The 21,407-nt window shown below is 43.2% G+C and overlaps 2 protein-coding genes and 1 pseudogene across 2 annotated transcripts in view; 2 read left to right on the top strand and 1 right to left on the bottom strand.

Moving 5' to 3' along the window:
- Positions 1-2,067: 2,067 nt before the first annotated feature.
- On the bottom strand, positions 2,068-9,726 carry SBDS (SBDS ribosome maturation factor). The gene is made up of 5 exons (XM_017509717.2): positions 9,325-9,726; positions 8,231-8,360; positions 7,227-7,427; positions 5,115-5,279; positions 2,068-2,873 (listed from the first exon to the last, which is right to left on the bottom strand). Exons 1-5 carry the CDS (start codon positions 9,450-9,452, stop codon positions 2,745-2,747), a joined length of 753 nt encoding a protein of 250 aa, XP_017365206.1. The 5' UTR covers positions 9,453-9,726; the 3' UTR covers positions 2,068-2,744.
- Positions 9,727-11,071: 1,345 nt separating this feature from the next.
- Positions 11,072-21,407, top strand: part of LOC108290025 (S-adenosyl-L-methionine-dependent tRNA 4-demethylwyosine synthase TYW1) — a 259,296-nt gene continuing 248,960 nt past the window's right edge. Inside the window, exons 1-3 of the mRNA XM_017509701.2 lie at positions 11,072-11,295; positions 12,269-12,399; positions 14,986-15,123. Of these exons, the coding sequence (XP_017365190.1) occupies positions 11,292-11,295; positions 12,269-12,399; positions 14,986-15,123 (273 nt within the window). The 5' untranslated portion in view covers positions 11,072-11,291. The remainder of the gene's footprint in view (positions 11,296-12,268; positions 12,400-14,985; positions 15,124-21,407) is intronic.
- LOC108290032 lies at positions 13,670-14,780 on the top strand (annotated as a pseudogene).

Genomic DNA, 21,407 nt, shown 5'->3' on the forward strand with positions numbered 1-21,407 from the left:
TGGCACGTGCCTGTAGTCCCAGCTTTGCGGGAGGCTGAGGCAGGAGAATTGCTTGAACCTGGGAGGAGGAGGTTGCAGTGAGCCGAGATCGCGCCACTGCACTCCAGCCTGGCACCTGGCAACAGAGTGAGACTCTGACTCAAAAAAAAAAAAGAGACTGGGTTACACCATTTTGGCCAGGTCAGTCTTGAACTCCTGACCTCAGGTGATCTGCTTGCCCGGGCCTCCCAAAGTGTTGGGATTACAGGCGTGAGCCACGGCACCTGGCCAGCACGTTTATTATTTCAGACATTTATTACACAGCTATGAGGTCCAAAGCATGGTGGGATACACACACATTGCTAGGTCCCTTGCCCTTAAGGAGCTCACAGTCTAGCATGAAGACAGATAATTAAGCTGCTCTCTCTAATACAAAGTGGAATAAATCCAGGCCTATGAAGAAATTTAAGTGGAATACTGGGTTCCAGTAACTGGAGCAAATAATTGTATATGAGGTACAAGGGAAGCGTCACAGAAAAGAACCATGCTGAAAGAAGAGGACTAACTTTGAAACGTCACTGTGACCAAATGCACACAACCGTCTGCTCGCATTGAAAAAAATCAAATCTTTAGAATAATGCATTATGACTGTGGTACTGGGAAGATGATCATATCCAAAGAATGTTAAGTTCTTTGAGTAATGAGATTAGCATAAAATTTAAGAAATGTTTAGATGACGACTCAGAGGTGATCTACATTCGACATTTCTTGAAGTTCCAGCTTTTTAGAAAAAATGAATCATCAGAATCAGAAAATCTTTGAGACAGGGTCTGGCTCTGTCGCCTAGGCTGGAGTGCAGTAGGGTGATTTTAACTCACTGCAACTTCCACCTCCCAGGCTCAAGTGATCCGCCCGCCACAGCCTCCCGAGTAGCTAGGACCACAGATGCACGCCACCAGGCCTGGCTAATTTTTTGTATTTTTGGTAGAGACGGGGTTTCATCATGTGCCCGGAGCTGTCTGCCTCGGCCTCCCAAAGTGCTATTACAGATGTGAGCCATGGCATCTGGCCCCAGAAAATCTTAAGGAAACTGTATATTAAATGTGCATATTTCACTTATTATGCTAGAAATCAAGTGTAAACTTTATTAGTTAAAATGATCTCCCGGGACTGAGTTTGGACTAACTTCACTAAAACAAATGAAGCAAGTGAAATCGAGGCAGAAGGGTTACCTTAAGGATTCTATCAAAACAGCGGGCCAGCTTCAGCGGTAACAGAAAAAGGGTTCATTTCCATATTATCAAACAAGAACATATTAACACTCTAAGTAAAAATTTTGGCTTCATAATCTCAATTGAAGTTATTTTAAACAAGGGACATTTCTGAGAGGTTATATTAGCAGGGAGTTCTGTATGCTTATAAAACCAATCACTACTTTTTCAGGTTAAGAAGTCGTTTTCAGTCAAAATAAACTGCTGTCCAGAAATACATCTGTATGTTTATTGAGTGAATCTAATTTATATTCTAGAATGTACCTCTTAAAAGTTTTTTTTTGAGACCGAGTTTCATTCTGTCACCCAGGCTGGAGTACAGTGGCATGTTCTCATCTCATTGCAACGTCTGCCTCCTGGGTTCAAGTGATTCTTCTGCCTCAGCCTCCTCCCAAGTAGCTGGGACTACAGGTGTGCACTACCACGCCTGGCTAATTTTTGTATTTTTAGTAGAGACAGGTTTTCACTACATTGGCCAGGCTGGTCTCAAACTCCTAACCTCAGGTGATCCGTCTGCCTTGGCCTCCCAAAGTGCTGATATTACAGGTGTGAGTCACTGCCCCTGGCCTTGAAGTAGATTTTCAAAAGCTTGTACCTTGTCCATTTAACTGTTTAAATATTAAAATAATTCTTGAGTTACATCCCAAGTGTTAGCCAAGATTTTTCAGGTGTTTACCAGGACAGGCCATGTTCTAAGCACTCTTCATATTGTCTTACTTAATTCTCCTAACAAACAACTCCCTAATCCTCCCACAGACATAGGCAGAGAAAAGAAAGGGAGTTAGTTAGGAAGTTGTCTAGAAACAAACACAAGCCATAGTTTAATAAAAATAAGAGTGGTTTTATTGATTACATACAATTTTAGCTATATTAATATATATTATAAACTTTAAGAATTAGAAATAAGTGACTTTTATTTTTTAACCAAGAATAATCTAAGTTATGGCAGCATGTTCAATGAATATTATTTAAGTCCTATACAGTTTTTCTATATCTGTTTCTCAGGTAATCAGGAACATCATCCAAACTTTACATTATGACACCATAATGACCTTCATAACACAAGTTCCATTAAGTAGAAATGAAGTATCATGTTTATTTTTTAGTAAAGACTCCCCCTGTTGTTGTATAGACATACCCCTCAAATAATCTTACTCTACTGTACAAATAACTTTTTACCCACAAGAGTTGCCTCAAATAACTTTCATTTTGGAAAGCTACCAAGGGATGAGACAGAGTAGCAAAGTGCTACTCTGGACTCTGCACCTTGGAGTTTCAATTTTGCTTTAGCATTCCGACCCCAGCTTATAATTAAAACTTAATCATTCCCACATTATTATGCTTCTGTAGGAAAGCCTTGCCGTGTCCATTGTTAACACAAAGATAGAAAATGTCAAATAGTTTGAACATGTATTTGGCAGACCACAGACATGAAACAGTGCCGTGGGAAACGAAAACACGTTAGTGTTTTAGAGGTGAAGAGATTGATGGACGTCATTCAAATTTCTCATCTCCTTCTTCCACATCTTTCAAGTTGAGCACTTCCAAAGAACCTTTGCCTTTGGTTTCCTTTTTTATTAGCTCATCAATTTCTCTGAAGCAACCCGGGTCAATCAGACATACCTGAAACATTTAACGTAGCAATTTACCACATGAAGATGAGCAAGAAACAGAATAAACCCAGCTTTAACTTCCTTTAAGGCAAACGATGCTTTCCAGAGATCACTAATACCACAGTTCTACGGTGCAATAGGTAAGACAACGGGGTAGGCAGCGGACTGGGCTCTAGCTCAGCGTCAGCCCTGAAGTACCCATGTAGGCCCTGTGATGACGCATTAATTCCTGTGTTTAAAACTTACTCAGATTCTCCAGCTGTAAAATGAAACGGACAAACTAGAAAAATCTGATTCTTCTCCACTAAAATTTAACAGTAACTTTTATAGCTCAATAAAGTCATCTCCACATGTGAAAGAGAAAAACCAACATGAAGACCTATTTAGAGACCATGTGTACAGTTTTTTTTTTTGATAGCACATTTATTTATTTACTTTCAAAATACACTTATTTATTTAGAGATGGAGTTTGCTCTTGTCCCCCAGGCTGGAGTGCAGTGGCGCAATCTCGGCTCACTGCAGCCTCTGGCTCCTGGGTTCAAGTGATTCTCCTGCCTCAGCCTCCCAAGAAGCTGGGATTACAGGTGCCCACCACCACGCCTGGCTAATGTTTTGTATTTTTAGTAGAGACGGGGTTTCACCATGTTCCCCAGGCTGGTTTTGAACTTCTGGCCTCAGGTTGTCTGCCTGCCTCAGCCTCCCTCCCAAGAACCTGGGATTACAGGCGCACACCACCACACCCAGCTAATGTTTTGTATTTGTAGTAGAGATGGGGTTTCACCATGTTCCCCAGGCTGGTCTCAAACTCCTGGCCTCAGGTTATCTGCTTGCCTTAGCCTCCTAAAGCGCTGGGATTATAGGCATAAGCCATTGTGCCTGGCGCATGTGTACAGTTTTGAAAAGATTTAAAACTTCAAAGAGTGTCAGATGGGTTAGTTCACATCTACAGTGGATACTCACATACTCAACATTCCTCTACAGCTCATGTATTTTTAAAAAGAACCTACAAAGCCCTGAAAACATGAATTTGCACACAGCTGAACTGACACTGTGTTTGAAGCTATGGGGTGAGGACATAATGGTTTTGCTGCTGCTTTAAAATGTTATGCGGTTAGTGTCATCAAGTTCACACACTGATATCCTGTGGAAACGCCCTCACAGACACACCCCAAATAATGCTTTATCTGGCCTCTAGGGATTCCTTAATCAGTCAAGTTGGCACCTAAAATTACATCTGCAATTCTACCCCTTATCAACTTGGTACCCATACACATGTAAACCATACTTAATTTCCAAATGAAGACAATACCAAGGTCCTAGTTTTGCCCAACATGATGCAATTAACATGTCAAGACTACCCTGCGTAGAACTGAAAGTGTTCTAATCCTTTTGCCAGAATTATTCAGCTCATTCAGGATTCAATCTTTGTTTTTCTTTCTTTCTTTTTTTTTTGAGATGGAGTTTCGCTCTTGTTGGCCAGGCTGGAGTGCAATGGCATGATCTCGGCTCACTGCAACCTCCACCCCCTGGGTTCGAGCAATTCTCCTGGCACAGCCTCCCAAGTAGCTGGGATTACAGGCATGTGTCACCATGCCCAGCTAATTTTGTATTTTTAGTAGAGACTGGGTTTCTCTATGTTGGCCAGGCTGGTCTCGAACTGCTGACCTCAGGTGATCCGCCAGCCTTGGCCTCCCAAAGTGCTGGGATTATAGGTATAAGCCACCATGCCTTGCCAGGATTCAATCTTTTCAACTGTGATTTTCAAGATTTTAGACGTTCAGGCTTTGGACTTTAGGGATTTTTATTTTCTTTATGATTTAAACATTCAGGATTGTGGCATTTGGGATTGTGGCTTTTAGGATTATGCTCAACACTGGAGTAAAGCATGCAATTGAGCTATCTCTGAAAACTCAATATAAATTTCCATAGTGTGCTCTGTACTAGTTTTTGCAAAATTTTTAAGGTAATTGGAATCATTAATCTTCCACTAAAATAGTGATTTTTAAATGGCCTATTTTAAATGGTTGCTAAATGTGCTACAAGAATGTATCTAAAACACTATGCATAATGTATGACAAAAATAAATGCTGGGAAAAAAAGAAAATGTTTTGTGGTAAACAAGGATGACCATAACTTTTAGTCTTCTGAAAATATCTGACTGTCTACAACTTCTAAATGTTTGCTACACATTTCTCATTAGAGAATACACTATTTGGGTAACATGAAGCAAAGAAAAATATTTTCCTCTTACGATTTCTAGCTGTTGGCCATAATCTTCACTTTCTATGACCTTGATCAGTGGCTTGAGCTTTTCTTTCAGCTTCTTCCCTTCGTTCACTGGAAGGATGAACCGAAGTCTCATGTGAGCTCGCTCTATCTTCATTTTCTCTTTTAACTGCTTTATTACTTCCAAAGCCTACAGACACAAAACAGACATGTCATTTCTTTTTTTTTTTCCCATGAGAATGGAGAGGCAGGGCATCCAGCTGGTCAGTGTCCCTCTCCATGGAGCATGCCATTTCTTTATTTTTCTACTACACTATTTCATAAGGTTTTCAAAAACAAAGTAGTTTCCATGTAGTTGGATTAGGTAATGGTTTCTTATGTACAACATTAAGAACATAGATGATCATTTAAAAAAAAAAAAGAGAAAAATAGGACTTATTAAGGTGAAAAGCTTTTGTGTTTCAAGAAATTTTCAAGAAAGTTAAGATAACCCAGAGAATAGGAAAATATATTTGCAAATCATAAATGTGGTAAGGGACTACCCAGAATACAGAGAGAAGTCTTACAACTCAGCAATGAAAAGAAAATCAATTAAAAAATGGGCAAAGAACCTAACAGTGATTTCTGAAATGAAGACAGACAAAGCATCAGTAAGCACATGGAAATATGCTCAAATCATTATTAAGGAAATGCAAATCAAAGCCACAGCAAGATACCACCAGCATGGCGATCATCAAAAAGGCAGAGATGTTTACAAGTATTACTCAGGGTGTGGCGAACTGGAATCCTTTAACACCGATGGTGGTAATGTCAAATGGTGCAGCTGTTTTGGAAAAAGTAGTTCCCAGGTATACCAGAAACGAAAACGTATGTCTACACAAAGACATGCAACAAATCTTATAGTAGCATTGTTCATAATAGCTCAAACGTGAAAGCAAACCAATGTCTACCAACTGACAAATGAATAAACAAAATGTGTTTTTTCCATACAATGGGCTATCCAGGAATAAACAAGAAATGACATACTGATCCAGGTTACAATATGTATGAACCACGAAAAGGCCATATACTGTATGATTCCTGTATATGAAATGTCCAGAATTGACAAGTCCACAATGAGAGATTTAACGGTTGCAAGGGACCTGTCAGAGGAGGGAAATGGGGGATGGCAACTAATGGGTACCGAGTTTCTTTTTGGGGTGATGAAAATGTTCTCAAACTAGGTAGCAGGAAAGGACCAAAAACTTTGTTAATATACCACTTAAAGTGTACACATTTTAAGAGTGTGATTTTATGGTATATGAATTATACATAAATTTAAAAATCCAAAAAGAGGATTTTAAAGGTTAAAATGACCCTTTAAAAACTCAAGTTTCGTCTTTGAAAGTTTGATTTGGATATTGAAGAAGAAAGTCCTATATATTTGTGTTTAGTTGAAAAATAAGTATAAATATTATACCATGATTGTCCTGAAAATTACTCATATGGATAGTATAGCTCTCTGTATATAACAGAAACTAAATTTTTTTTTGTTTAGTTGAAAAAAAAAAAAAAAAAAAAAAGATACTCTCTTTACAACCCTGTCATTTTCTTCCATCTCTTCTCCAAACCTTCTACCCACTTGTTTCCATGAAGACCCATTTTTTAAAATTTAATTTTTTATATTAAAAAAAAAATTAGAGGCAGGGCATGGTGGCTCTTGCCTCCAATCCCAGCTACTTGGGAGGCTGAGGTAGACGGATCACCTGGAGTCAGGAGTTTGAGACCAGCCTGGCCAACATGGAGAAACCCCATCTCTACTAAACATACAAAATTAGCAGGGTGTGGTGGTGCACGCCTGTCATCTCAGCTACTAGGGAGGCCGAGGTGAGCTAAGATCATGCCATTGCACTCCAGGCCAGGCAGCAGAGTGAGACTCCGTCTCAAACAAAAAAAAAAATTAGAGCTGGGCTGTCACTATGTTTCCCAGGCTGGTCTCGAACTCCCGGCCTCAGGCAATCCTCCCATCTCAGCTTCCTAAAGTGCTAGGATTGCGGGCGTGAACCATCGTGCCCAGCCCCAGCCCATTGTTTTAATGATTTCTTCAGAGAAAACTGATTTCCATGGACATGTTTTGATGACATGAGAAAGCACTCACCTGCTGTTTTGTACTCTTGTTGGTTTTCACTGAATAGTGAATGTCCTTCATGGCCCTCTCGATGAGGATCACGGTGTATGGTCTCTTTGTTTCTGGATTCACACATTTGTCTGCTACAATAGTTGCAATGTCCCTAAACATCTGCTCCAGTTGTGTGTGTCTTTCTTTATCTGATACTTGAACCTCTCCTTTAATCAAAATCTAAAGAAAATCAACACATTTAAGAAATCACTATCCTTCCCTATCACACACTATTTGTTAACCACAAAAAATGAATGACTTGGGAGAAAATTAAATTTCATCCTTTCCAGCTATTAATATGTAAGTAATGGTTTGAGCTTTCCCCAAAAGACAAAAGAATCTTTTGGCTGGGTGCGGTGGCTCACGCCTGTAATCCCAGCACTTTGAGAGGACAGGGTAGGCGTATCACCTGAAGTCAGGAGATTGAGACCAGCCCGGCCAACATGGTAAAACCCCATCTATTCTAAAAACAGAAAAATTAGCTGAGCATGGTGGTGGGCACCTGTAATCCCAGCTACCTGGGAGGCTGAGGCAGGAGAATTGCTTGAACCAGGTAGGGAGAGTTTGCAGTGGGCAGAGATTGCACCACTGCACTCCAGCCTGGGTGACAGAGCGAGCCTGTGTCAAAAGAAAAAAAAAAAAGCAAGAGATTTTGTTGTGCTCCCAGATTTCTCATACTGAGGATTGGGTGGGTTAAGGCGAAAAGGCAATCTCAAAAGGGTCTGAAAGATGAAATACCTGAAAACAAATTCAGGTATACAACATTCTATACTAGAAAAATGAGGTAATTTAGTAGAAAATTTGATTTCAGGTTTTGGTAAAACAAAACAAAACCCATGTTCTTTATTATCAGAAGTGACACTGTATAGCTCACATTATTGCTTTGTTTTTCTTCCCTCCAAAAAACAGCCTTTAATGTTTAATATAACCTAAGTATGTTATAAATGGCTATTAGGGTTAGTTACGCTGCAGCTGTTACCCACCTGCTTACAGATTTCAGTTTGGTCATCTGTTCCAAACGCACTGATGAGATCTTCCTTCTTTGCAACCTGACCTTTAGAAACATTTACAAACACTGAGTGCGTCTGCAGAACTTCATCAAGGTCTTTTTCCCTTGTGAGGGCAGGAGAGAGAGTCCTATGTGAATATACTTGAAACTTGGACATGCATTTACATTTAAACACATGAGGGGAACACCATAATCCGTAAGACACAACAAATCCCCCGATGGAACATTTTCTTTTTCTTTCTTTCTTTCTTTTTTTTCTCCTCCTCCTCCCCCCACAAGACGGAGGATTTTTTGCCCAACCTGGAATGCAATAGCCCTATGTGGGTGGGCTCACTGCAACCTCTACCTTCCAGGTTCAAGTGATTCTCTTGCCTCAGCTTCCCGAGTAGCTGGGATTACCGGCATGCACCACCACACCCAGCTAATTCTGTACTTTTAGTAGAGACCAGTTACACCATGTTGGCCAGGCTGGTCTCGAACGCCCGACCTCAGGTGATCCGCCCGCCTTGGCCAGCGGGAACATTTTCAAAACTCTGAACCGTATGTGCCTTACCATTTGCTCACTGGAGAAATATGTCATGGGAGGACTTAAGAAACACAAGGGTGGGGTGGGGTAGGGTGGGGTGTGGACGGTTGCTGCCACGGAATGCCAGCCCCTAGATGGCAGCAGTGAAGACACTACGCACTTTGATGAAACTACCAGGGCTGACATCTGTGACACCAGACGTACCACAACTATGACAGTATTTAGAAGATAAATAGGTTCTTGGCCAACATTATTCAGGGTAAAGCATCATAATGATGAGATTTCTTGGCTGTAGCTTTTATGACATCAATGAAACCAAACTCCAAACCAACAACCCAATCCGAACCAACCAAATAAAAAAGGAACCCTTGGCGTAGGCGCCAAGCTCGGACAGCGCCGTCCCATAATCACGGCAGGAATGTTTTCCGTTTCCTCCCCTGCCAGGAGGGTCCGTTCACTCGACTTGGGCAGAGACGGGCCGCCTCGGAGGCGACGGCTCCGGCCCAGGTCCAGACCCAGGCCGGAGAGAGGGGGCTACTCACACGCCGCTCCGCCAGCCGACGACCTTGTTTTTGTAGCAGGCGATTTCGAAGCGCTTCCCGGCGCGCTTCATCCGTACCACCGCCACATTGGTTAGGCGGATCTGGTTGGTGGGGGTGAAGATCGACATCTCGGCTGGTCAAAGACCTAGGAGCCAGCGAACCAGGATACACTCGCGCCGCCCGACCTGACGGCCCTCAGCGCCTCGTTGTAACAACCGAGCGGCGCGAGGCACTGACCCACCCGCCGTTAAGCAGCGCCGCGACTCACTGGCTTCGGGCAGCTACCACACTGCGCCCGGCTGCTTTATCGAGCAGGCGTCAAGTGGGGCGGAAGCCGGGCGGGGAAAAGTGAGCGACGACGCCTGCGCATTGTGGCTTTTTACGACATTTTCCACGCCCGAAAAGGGAGGTGTGTTCCCTTAACGTAATTTACTTTCGCCAATGAGCTAAAAGCTCTGACAGGATGCTCGCGGATGTTTAGTGACCGGGTTGAAACGCAGCGTTGGCACCGGATCGTTCCGCGGAATTTCAAGTGCCACACCCAATTTATGATAGAAACATTTTTTATAATGGGAGTATTTTATAGTAAATAAAATATTTTTATTTACTCACCCTTTTATAATAGAAAAATTTTTTCAATCCAGCACTTTGGGAGGCTTGCCTGAGTTCAGGAGTTCGAGACCAGCCTGGCAATAGAGTGAAACCCCGTCTCCATTAAAAAATACAAAAAATCAGGCGGGCGTGGCAGCGGGCACCTATAATCCCAGCTACTAGGGAGGTTTAGACAGGAGACTCGCTTGAACCTGGAAGGCGGAGGTTGCAGTGAGCCAAGATCGCGACATTGCATTACAGCCTGGGCGACACAGCAAGACTCCGTCTCAAAAAAACAAAAAACACCACAACGAAATATTTTAACATAATATGTAGACAAAAAAGTGTAATGAACCCTCCATATACCCATCACCCCGATTCAACAAATTATCATTTTGCCACTTCTGTTTTATTCCTTTCTCATTTTTTTGTCTGATTTTTATTTACACTTTTTTTTTTTTTTTTCAGTGTCTGTGTCACCCAGGCTGGAGTGCAGTGGCAGGGTCATGGCCGACTGCAGCTTTGACCGCCTGGGCTGGAGAGGTCTTCCACCGTTAGCTTCCCACGTAGCTGGGTCTACAAGTGGGAGGGACCACGCCCAGCTAACTTAATTAAATAATTTAAAACAATGATTTTGTACAGACTAGGCCTCTCTATTTTGCTCAGACTGGTCTCGAACTCCTGGGCTCAAGCGATCCTCCCGCTTCGGCCTCCCAAAGTGCTGGGATTACAGGCGTGAGCCACCCGGCAGGCCTGTTGCGGGTATTTTAAAGAAACCATTAGTGGTTTCGGCATTAAATACTTGAGCCTACATCCCTTAATAGGCACACCCAACGAGATTAAGTACAATTCCTTAATATCATTTAATAGCGAGTCCATCTTCAGGTTTCCCCAAAATAATGCCTTTCTGCAGTCCGTTTGTTCCAACTGAGATCCAAACCAGCCCACGTAGCAATCCCCCGGCTCCCTACTCCTTTCCCCTTGCTTTCCCATGCCAATCATTTCTCTCTGGACCCGCCCCTTCCCAGTCTGAGCCAATCCAAGCGGAGCCGGAAGCGCTCCTGCTTCGTCGCCCGGAACTCTGGGCGGTGCTTATTTCTTGACACGCCCCCTTTCCCTCTGAGCCAATCGGAGCAGGGCTGAGAGCGCACTGGGCACTGGCTTCCTTTCGCAGAGCTCCGGGCTTTCCTCTGGGCCCACCTCTTCGCCCTCTAAACCTATCGGGACCCGCCCGCCAGTGTCATGGCTGCCCCCAGCTCCGCGAGCGACCGGTAAGCCGCTGACGCGGCGAGGTAGTTCCACCTGTCTCGCGGTGCCCAAGCGAAACACCGGGCTTTCCGGTCCGAGATCCTAGTCTCCTGTCTGCTCTGAGGAGGATGGGTAAGGGCCCCCGGCGAGCAAGGACCCCGAGGCGTCAGGGGAGGAAACCTTTTTACTGAGACCCTCTCCGGGCTGCGTGGCGTCCTGGGTCCCCTTTCTTCGGAGTTTGTTGCGTTTGACAGCACCAGATAGGCGCCGCTGAGAGTAAGGAGGACTGATCCTTGCTTTTGACCTGGCTTTTGCCTTTTAAGGCTAGGGGGTTACTTTAGAAGGAACCCTAAATGGAACCAGAAAACTACCCCTCCCACTTTACCCACTTGTATTAGAGCTTTTGCGCCCGTAACCGTGAGCCTTTGAAAGTACAATTAGTAAAAAGAGCACTTTTACTACTTACGCTTTTTTATGGAACAAGCACAACAAAACAAAATTAACTCAATTCCACATGAAGTGTTTTTACTTTATGTTCCCTACTCTTGCTCCTAAATGCTCATTACGAAGTGAAGATACAATTTTATATTCTGGTTTTTTTTTGAGTATTAACAGTATGATAATTTTATCACGTTACTACATTGTGTGTTATTTCTATTAGGTGATCCCTCCCAGCCCCCCCCCCCCCAGATGGAGCCTTGCTCTTTCCCCCAGGCTGGAGTGCAGAGGCGCCATCTCGGCTCACTGCAGCCTCCGCCTCCCGGGTTCAAGCAGTTCTACCTCAACCTCCCGAGTAGATGGGATTACAGGCACACGCCACCACGCCCGGCTAATTTTTGATTTTTAGTGTAGAGGGGGTTTCACCATGTTGGCCAGGCTGGGCTCGAACTCAAGACCTCAGGTGATCCGCCGGGCTCGGCCACCTGAAGTGATGGGATTACAAGCGTAAGCCACTACGCCCAGCCAATTGTTGATTTTAAAAATAGATTTCTTAGCTGGGCTGTTGAATGTAAGATTGGTTTTATTTTCTTTTTAAAACTGGGATGGATATCTTTGCATGTGTAGCTTTAAATAAAATTACCTGCGTGTGTCATTTTAAATTTAGATCCTTCTATGGATACATGGGACCTCTCCTCACCTTTAATATCATTATGGATAAACAGGTTTTACATTTATTTGGGCTTTGCCGTTAGCATTAGCCTTTGGATTTGTGTCCAGATTGTCATCAAGAAGCAGGTAAGAGGAGTGTTTTTGTTTTGTTTTGTTTGTTTTTAATAGGAGAGTATTTAGGCATCAGATTTTATAGAGGATTTAAAAACTAAAAGTTTAATTACTTTTATGTTTGGTCTTTAGACATTTTAATGACATGCCTAAGTAAATTTCTTCTCTAAGTTTTTAGAGACTAAGTTATCTTGGATTAAGTTATTTACTTTTTCTTTGATAGCTGTGTCTTATTTTTAAGACACAGGAGGATATTTGTAATGAAAAGTGAAGCTTTTATATGAAAAACAAATTTGTGCCGGACACGGCATAATATAATACCAGCATTCTGGGAGACTGAAGCGGGTGGATGACCAGAGGTCAGGCGCTCGAGACCAGCCTGACCAACATGGTGAAACCCTGTCACTACTAAAAATACAAAATTAATTGGGCATGGTGGCACATGCCTGTCATCCCAGCTACCTGGGTAGCTGATGCTGGAGAATTGCTTGAACCCAGGAGGCAGAGGTTGCGGTGAGCCAAGAACGCACCATTGTGCGATCTTGTTGCCTGGGTAACAAGAGCGAAACTCCGTCTCAAAAAAAAAGAAAAATTTGTTTTACACCTTGAGGGATCAGTAGCCCTCTCTTTCCTTTCCATTAATTAAAGATCAGAAAATAAGTTCCTACTGCTATTCTACTAAAATATTCTTTCTTGGAGGGAATGGAAATAATGAGCCTTAAAAAATGTGGGTCCGGATGCGTGACATCTCGTGCGTGCGTGCGTGCCTGCAGGCCTGCGTGTGTGCGTGCGTGCCCGCCTGTCTGCTTGCGTGCGTGCGTGCGTGCNGGAGGCAGAGGTTGCGGTGAGCCAAGAACGCACCATTGTGCGATCTTGTTGCCTGGGTAACAAGAGCGAAACTCCGTCTCAAAAAAAAAGAAAAATTTGTTTTACACCTTGAGGGATCAGTAGCCCTCTCTTTCCTTTCCATTAATTAAAGATCAGAAAATAAGTTCCTACTGCTATTCTACTAAAATATTCTTTCTTGGAGGGAATGGAAATAATGAGCCTTAAAAAATGTGGGTCCGGATGCGTGACATCTCGTGCGTGCGTGCTTGCTTGCAGGCCAGAGAGTGTGCGTGCGTGCCCGCTTTCACGCTAGCGTGCGTGCGTGCGTGCGTGCGTGCGTGCGTGCGTGCGTGCGTGCGTGCGTGCGTGCGTGCGTGCGTGCGTGCGGCTGCGTTGAGCTGCAGGAGGAGATGGCAGTCTCCGCAGGATGTTAAAGTTCCCCGTAAATTTTGCTTGTGGAAAGAACTTGAAGAAGGACAAAAAGGAGTAGGCAACGGTATGGTTAGCTGGGCCCTTGAAGATGATGAAGATATGACACTTACTAGGTGGACACAGGCATGATTATTGGGCCACCAAGGACAAATTATGAAAATAGAATATATAATCTGAAAGTAGAATGTGGACCTAAATACCCAGAAGCTCCTTTGTCAGATTTGTAACAAAAATTAATATGAATGGAGTAAATAATTCCAGTGGGATGGTGGATGCCCAGAGCATATCAGTGTTAGCAAAATGGCAAAATTCATATAGCATTAAAGTTGTGCATCAAGAGCTAAGACGTCTAAAGAAGTCCAAGGAAAATATGAAGCTTCCACAGCCACCAGAACGACAAACATACAACAATTAATTTTAGTGGATCTCAAACTTGTCTTAAATCAACAACCTTCTACTCATGTTAATGTCTTGATTAAATATCACAATTCAAAATACCCACACATTAAGTAAAAGAATTCCAGCTGGTAAATATGACCTGGACATTTGTAAGAATATATTTAATATATGTACACCCGTTATGCTTTCAGGTAACAGGAAGAAAAGTGCAGCACATTTTTTTTTTCTCTTGTTAAGGCACTGTCATTTAAACATAAACCTGGAGTGCTGGAAATAGAATTCAGGTTTACAAGATGAAAGCATGTGGAGAAGTGTCAGATGACAGTGGAAGCATGTGTGTTTCTAAAAAGTAAAAATCTCAAGAAAGAAAACAGAAATGGCATACTTTAACCATCTTGCTTAGTGAAAGAGCTGCAGTTGAAATTGTTTAAAAAGTAGCAGGTACAATGAATATTGCCGCAAATGTGTTAAATTTTGAAGCCCTGTGGGTGCTTACTACTAGTAGTATCAAAAATATGTTCAGGATTGTTTTGATACCTGTATTTATAATTAAAAATGTTGGGGGGAGTTGATGAATTCCTGTTAAAAGCTATTCTTGTATGTTACATGTAACAGACATGGTAAATATTTGTTTACAGCCTTTGTTTAACAAACCATGCATTTAAGTGAAGTCAACAAAAAGGAAATAGGTATATGGATATGTGATTTTGAGATTAAAGTTAGTCTTAAAATGTAAATAAAACGTGAAACGTGAAAAAACAACAAAAAAAAGTGGGTCTTGCCTAATAAAGGACCTATTATATGGGGCTAATATTTGAGGAGTACAACCAGAAAGATTAAGAGAAAAATAAAGTGTGTTCGTATCTGTGCTAATTTTCATCCCTACTGAAGTTGGGAAACGATTCAGACTTGACGGATTTTGTGTAATTATTTGTTTTCAAGGACAGGAACTTGCAGGAAAACTCTTTTCCAAAAGCAACTCAGGATTTGATGACAAATGGTTTTGTTTCCCTTCATAACAAAGACATCTTTGTGTCTGGAGTGAAAATTTTCTATGGATCTCAGACTGGTACAGCAAAGGTAAGAACTTTATATGATGCTTTTCCTTTGGTTTCCTGACATTTTTTTTTTTTTTGAGACGGAGTTTCACTCATGTTACCCAGGCTGGAGTGCAATGGCGTGATCCCGGCTCACCGCAACCTCCGCCTCCTGGGTTCAGGCAATTCTCCTGCCTCAGCCTCCTGAGTAGCTGGGATTACAGGCATGCACCACCATGCCCAGCTAATTTTTTGTATTTTTAGTAGAGACGGGGTTTCACCATGTTGACCAGGATGGTCTCGATCTCTTGACCTCGTGATCCACCCGTCTCGGCCTCCCAAAGTGCTGGGATTACAGGCTTGAGCCACCGCACCCGGCCGGTTTCCTGACATTTTAAGAAAATCCCTGAAAAGTGTCCTTTAGCAGTGAACTCAGTTGGTCATCTGACGTTCTTTAGTTTTTCTTCCAACCTTTTCCCCTCAAATATTTTTCCTTCCTGCGATGGTAGGTGGGCTTCATCTCTTGTGCCCAGTTACAGGTGATTGTCACTGTCTGGTGGTCTGCCTTGAGGGGTCTTTGTTCTGAAGCTTGCTTCTGCCTCAGCAGGATAGTGAAAGTTGTGTGTCCCTTATTGATCCCCATGGGTATGGGAGTAGGGAATAGGAAAAAAGGATGCACCAGTAGTTCCAATATGGGCCTGACTTTCTCATCACACATCTATGTTGTTTTTTTATTATTACTATTATTTTTGAGACAGAGTCTCGCTCTTGTCACTCAGGCTGGAGTGTGGCAGCACAGCCTCCACCTCCTGGGTTCAAGTGATTCTCCTGCCTCAGCCTTTCGAGTAGCTGGGATTATAGGTGCCTGCTGCCACTGCCGGCTAATTTTTGTATTTCTAGTAGAGACCGGGTTTTGGCATGTTGACTAGGCTGGTCTTGAACTGCTGGGATCAGGTGATCCTCCTGCCTTGTCCTCCAAAAGTGCTGGGATTAGAGGTATGAGCCACTGTGCCTGGTCTCACGTCACTCATCTATATAATGAAACTTGTTTTGATTTTTAATAGTGTTAAAAGTGTTAAAGGTAGACACTAAAGTAGATACAGCAGACATCTAGTTGAAAGATGCTTCCCATTCTCTTTTTTTGGCGGGGCAGGGTCTGGATCTGTTGCTCTGGCTAGAGTGCTGTGGTGCCATCTAAGCCTCAGTTGCTTATCTGTGAACTGGTAAATTGCAAATGACAATAGTATGGTTATCTCAGGGTCGCTGTGAGGATTGAGTGGGGTAATCCAATATGTACTTATATTTCACCTTTTTTTTGGAGACAGGGTTTTGCCCTGTTGCCCGGGCTAGACTGCAGTTGTACTATCTTGGCTTACTGCAACGTCTGCCTCCTGGGCTCACGGCATCCCCCCACCTCAGCCTTCTGAGTATCTGGGACTATAGGTGCATGCTGCCATACCTGGCTAATTTTTGTAGAGATGGGGTTTTGGCATGTTGCCCAGGCTGGTCTTAGACTCTTGGACTCAAGCAATCTGCCCGCCTCAGCCTACCAGTGTTGGGACTACAGTCATGAGCCACCATGCCCAGCGGTGCTCACCTGTTTCTGTGTTACAAAGGTCACAGCTACTTAAAAAAAGTAAAATTTTTTTTTTTTTTTTTGTAGAGACGAGATCTTGCTATCTTGTCCAGGCCAGTCTTGATCTCCTGGCTTAAAGATATTCACCCGCCTTGGCCCTCAAAGTGCTGAGATTATAGGCATAAGCCACTAAACCTGGCCAGATCACAGCTATTTAGTGCTTTCTAGGAAAAGATTTTAAGGAAGACTAGAATGAAAATAAATTAGAGAAAAAATCAAGGTCTATTTTTTTTATTGACTACTACAGAGGGTTCTACTGCCCTCTTGTGGAAGTTGTGCAGAATAGTACTTCTTAGGTTTTCACTACTTCAGTGCAGATACTTTGTTTTATGGTGGAAGGTCACTTAAGCCTTAAGCAATGCAGGTGGGAAACCTGAAAAAAAAAAGCAAAAAGGTGTGTCTGAGCAGCCAAAGCAAAGTCCTTTTTATGTTACTGATAAAAGACCTTATTCAGAGCCTCTTTATGTGTGTTTTTAACCTTTAAAAAAAAAATGATCAAAAAGATCAAACGAATGCTTGCAGATGGTAACAAATCCAGGAGTACAGAAAGTTCATAATGAAAAGTACTCTCCAGAAACCTTTTAAATTTCTATTTTTAGTTCCTCTGATGGTTAGGCTGTGTTTCTAGATTTATCAACATTACACAAAAGTTAGTGACTCCTTAATATTAGTTCATACAAATAGCCTTCAAGTCTCAGTGACTTAATATTGCTGTCCATATCATAGTTGATTTTGGGGTAGATAGCCATCTTCCATCTTAAAGCTGTGCCATCTGAATGTATTTTTATTTATTTATTTATTTATTGAGATGAAATCTTGCTGTGTTGCCCAGGCTAGAGTGCAGTGGCATGATCTTGGCTCACTACAACCTCCACCTCCTGGGTTCAAGTGATTCTCCTATCTCAGTCTCCTAAGTAGCTGCGATTACAGGTGTGTGCCAACCACACCCAGCTATTTTTGTATCTTTGGTAGAGACGGGGTTTCACCATGTTGGTCAGGCTGGTCTCGAACTCCTGACCTCAAGGGATCCACCCATCTTGGCCTCCCAAAGTGTTGAGATTACAGCGATGAGCCAGCATGCCCTCATCTGTGGTTTTCTGTTTCTAGTTAGGACAGAATGATGGGGTAGCTGGTGTGTAGTTTTTTTTATTTTGTGAACAGACTTGACCTGTGGCCTTGACCTCCTGGGCTCAAGTGATCATCCCACCAGCCTCCCTAGTAGCTGGGACTACAAGTGTATGCCACCTTGCTTGGCTACTTTTGTTTTGTTTTGTTTTGTTTTTTGAGACGAAGTCTCCCTCTGTTGCCCAAGCTGGAGTACAGTGGCGCCGTCTCAGCTTGCAATCTCTCCTTCTCGGTTTCAGGCTATTCTATTGCCTCAGCCTCCTGAGTTGCTGGGATTACAGGCACCTGCCACCATGCCCAGCTAACTGGCTACTTTTTAAAAATGTTTTTGTGGAAATGGGGTCTGGCCATGTTTCCCAGGCTGAGGATATAGTTTTTGCTAATTGTTATTTTTCACAGAATGCTGTGTGCTGCATGGGTCAAGGCATGCCATGTTACTTTTTGGCCCCACACTCCCACCTACCACCCCAATTTTGTACTGTATTTTATAGTAAAACTTTTTCCATGTATTGTCTGTGCTTTTTCTTTTTTTCTTTTCCTTTTTTTTTTTTTTTTGAGATAGAATCTCATTCTGGAGTGCAGTGGTGCGATCTTGGCTCACTGCAACCTCTGCCTCCCGGGTTCAAGTGATTCTCCTGTCTCCTGAGTAGCTGGGACTGCAGGTGCACACCACCATGCTCTGTACTTTTTATCTCCAGTTTCTCTACTGTTTATCTGGAACTACTCCAGAGAGGCTTGCATTCCCATACATGCCCCAGTGAGTTCCATGTTGCTAGTTGATTCTCAGTCTTTGTCTTACTTGGCTGGCCTTTTAGCTGTATGACCACCCTTTTTTTTTTTTTTTAATTTGAGACGGAGTCTCACTCTGACACCAGGCTGAAGTACAGTGGTGTGATCTTGGCTTGTTGCAACCTCTGCCTTGAATCAGTTCAAGTGATTCTTCCACCTCAGCCTCCTCCTGAGTAGTTGGGACTACAAGTGCACACCACCAGCCTGGCTAATTTTTGTATTTTTAGTAGAGATGGGGTTTTACCATGTTGGGCAGGATAGTCTGGATCTCTTGACCTCGTGATCCGCCCGCCTTGACCTTTCAAAGTGCTGGGATTACAGGTATGAGCCACTGTGCCTGGCCCTTTTTTTTTTTTTTTTTGAGTGGAGTGTCGCTCTTTGCTCATGCTGAAGTGGGATGGCGTGATCTCAGCTTGCTGCAATCTCCGTCTCCCAGGTTCAGGCAATTCTTCAGCCTCAGCCTCCCAAAGTGCTGGGATTACAGGCGCCACCACCATGCCTGGCTAATTTTGTATTTTTAGTAGAGACGGGGTTTTACCATGTTTGCCATGCTAGTCTCGAACTCCCGACCTCAGGTAATTCACCTGCTTTGGCCTCCCTAAGTTCTGGGATTATAGACGTGAGCTACTGTGCCCGGCTTGAAATACTTTCTTCATGTAACTTGAGGTATGCCATTCTCTTGGTCCTTTTTCTGCTTTACTGAGGCTCATTTTCCTTACTGTCATTTGCTGGTTTAATCTTCTTGACCTCCAAAGACAGGAGTGTTTCAGGGCACAGTCCTTGAGATTATGCCTTTATCTACACTCACTTTTCTCCCTAAGGGATCTAATTTCTTTTTTTTTTTTTTTTTGAGATGGAGTTTTGCTCTTGTTACCCAGGCTGGAGTGCAATGGCGTGATCTTGGCTCACTGCATCCTCTGTCTCCTGGGTTCAAGCAATTCTTCTGCCTCAGTGTCCGGAGTAACTGGGATTACAGCTGGACTATGTGTGCCACCATGCCCAGCTAATTTTTGTATTTTTAGTAGATACGGGGTTTCATCATGTTCACCAGGATGGTCTCAATCTCTTGACCTTGTGATACACCCGCCACCTGCCTCGCATCCCAAAGTACTGGGATTATAGGCGTGAGCCACTGGGCCCGGCCCCTAAATTTTTTTTAAAATTCTACTTCCCAATAAACTTTTCCTTTCTTATTTTTTATTAATTTATTTTTTTAGAGACAAGACCTTGCTCTGTCACGCAGGCCGGAGTGCAGTGGTACAGCCATGGCTCACTGCAGCCTTGAACTTCTGGGCTTATACAGTGCTCCTGCCTCAGTCTCCTGAGTAGCTGGGAATACAGGTGTGAACCAACACTCTTGGCTAATTTTTTAATTTTTTGGCAGATATGGGGGTCTTACCGTGTTTCCTAGGCTGGTCTCAATCCTCTAACCTCAGCCTCCCAAAGTGCTGGGATTATAGGTGTGAGCCACTGTGTCTGGTGCTTAAAGGGTCTTATTATCTGGGGCTTTAAATTCTATATATTAGATCATGAGTTAGCAGGGCCAGGTATTTTGTATCATATATATTTTTCAGGTTTTACAACTGATATGGTCTTTCTTGTAACTACCCAGCTCTGCAGATGCAGTGTGGAAGCAGTCGTAGACGGTGTGTAAATAAATGGGCATGGCTGTGTTCTGAGAAAGTCTAGTTATAAGATGCACTGAGGCATTTGGCCTGCTGGCCTTAGTTCACCGACATCTGATGATGACTTGTAAATTTGTTTTTTTGTTTGTTTTTTGAGATAGGGTCTTACTCTGTCGCCCAGGCTGGAGTGAAGTGGTGTGATGTTGGCTCACTGCAGCCTCCACCTCCCGGGTTCAAGGGATTCTCATGCCTCAACCTCCTGAGTGGATGTGATTACAGGCGCACACTACTATATCTGGCTAATTTTTGTATTTTTAGTAGAGATGGGTTTCGCCATGTTGGCCAGGCTGGTCTTGAACTCCTAGCCTCAAGTGATTTGCCTGCCTCAGCCTCCCAGAGTGTTGGAATTACTGGCGTGAGCCACTGCACCTGGCCGTAAATTTCTATTTCTATTCTTAATTGTTCATCTCAATTCCAGACTTTCATATCCAGTTGCCTATTTAGAGTATCATATACATGTCTAGTAAGCATCTTAATATCAGTATGGTCAAAACTGCACTCCCAATTTTCTGCCCAAATCTGTTCTACTTGTAATCCTTACGATTTCAGTATATGACAACTTTATTCTGCTAATTGCTTGGTCCAAAACACCTTTGACTCCTTTGATTTTATTTTTTTTGACATAGTCTCACTCTGCCCCCCAGGCTGGAGTGCAGTCGCACACTCTTGGCTCACGGAAACCTCCGCCTTCTAGATTCAAGCATTTCTCCTGCCTCAGCCTCTTAAGTAGCTGGGACTACAGACACGCGCCACCACGCCAAGCTTATTTTTGTATTTTTAGTAGAGACGGCGTTTCGCCATGTTGGCCAGGCTGGTCTCAAACTCCTGACCTCATGATCCACCAACGCTGGCCTCCCAAAGTGCTGGGATTACAAGCGTGAGCCACTGCGCCTGGCCTCTGCTTCTTTTTATACAACCCATGTCCAATCTGTCAGCAAACCCTGTACGTTCTACTTTAAGAATAGATTTAGCCGGGTGCGGTGGCTCACGCCTGTAATCCCAGCACTTTGGGAGGCCGAGGCGGGTGGATCACGAGGTCAAGAGATCGAGACCATCCTGGTCAACATGGTGAAACCCCATCTCTACTAAAAC

The sequence above is a fragment of the Cebus imitator genome, unplaced genomic scaffold, assembly GCF_001604975.1.
Source record: "Cebus imitator isolate Cc_AM_T3 unplaced genomic scaffold, Cebus_imitator-1.0 Scaffold419, whole genome shotgun sequence".
NCBI lineage: Eukaryota > Metazoa > Chordata > Mammalia > Primates > Cebidae > Cebus > Cebus imitator.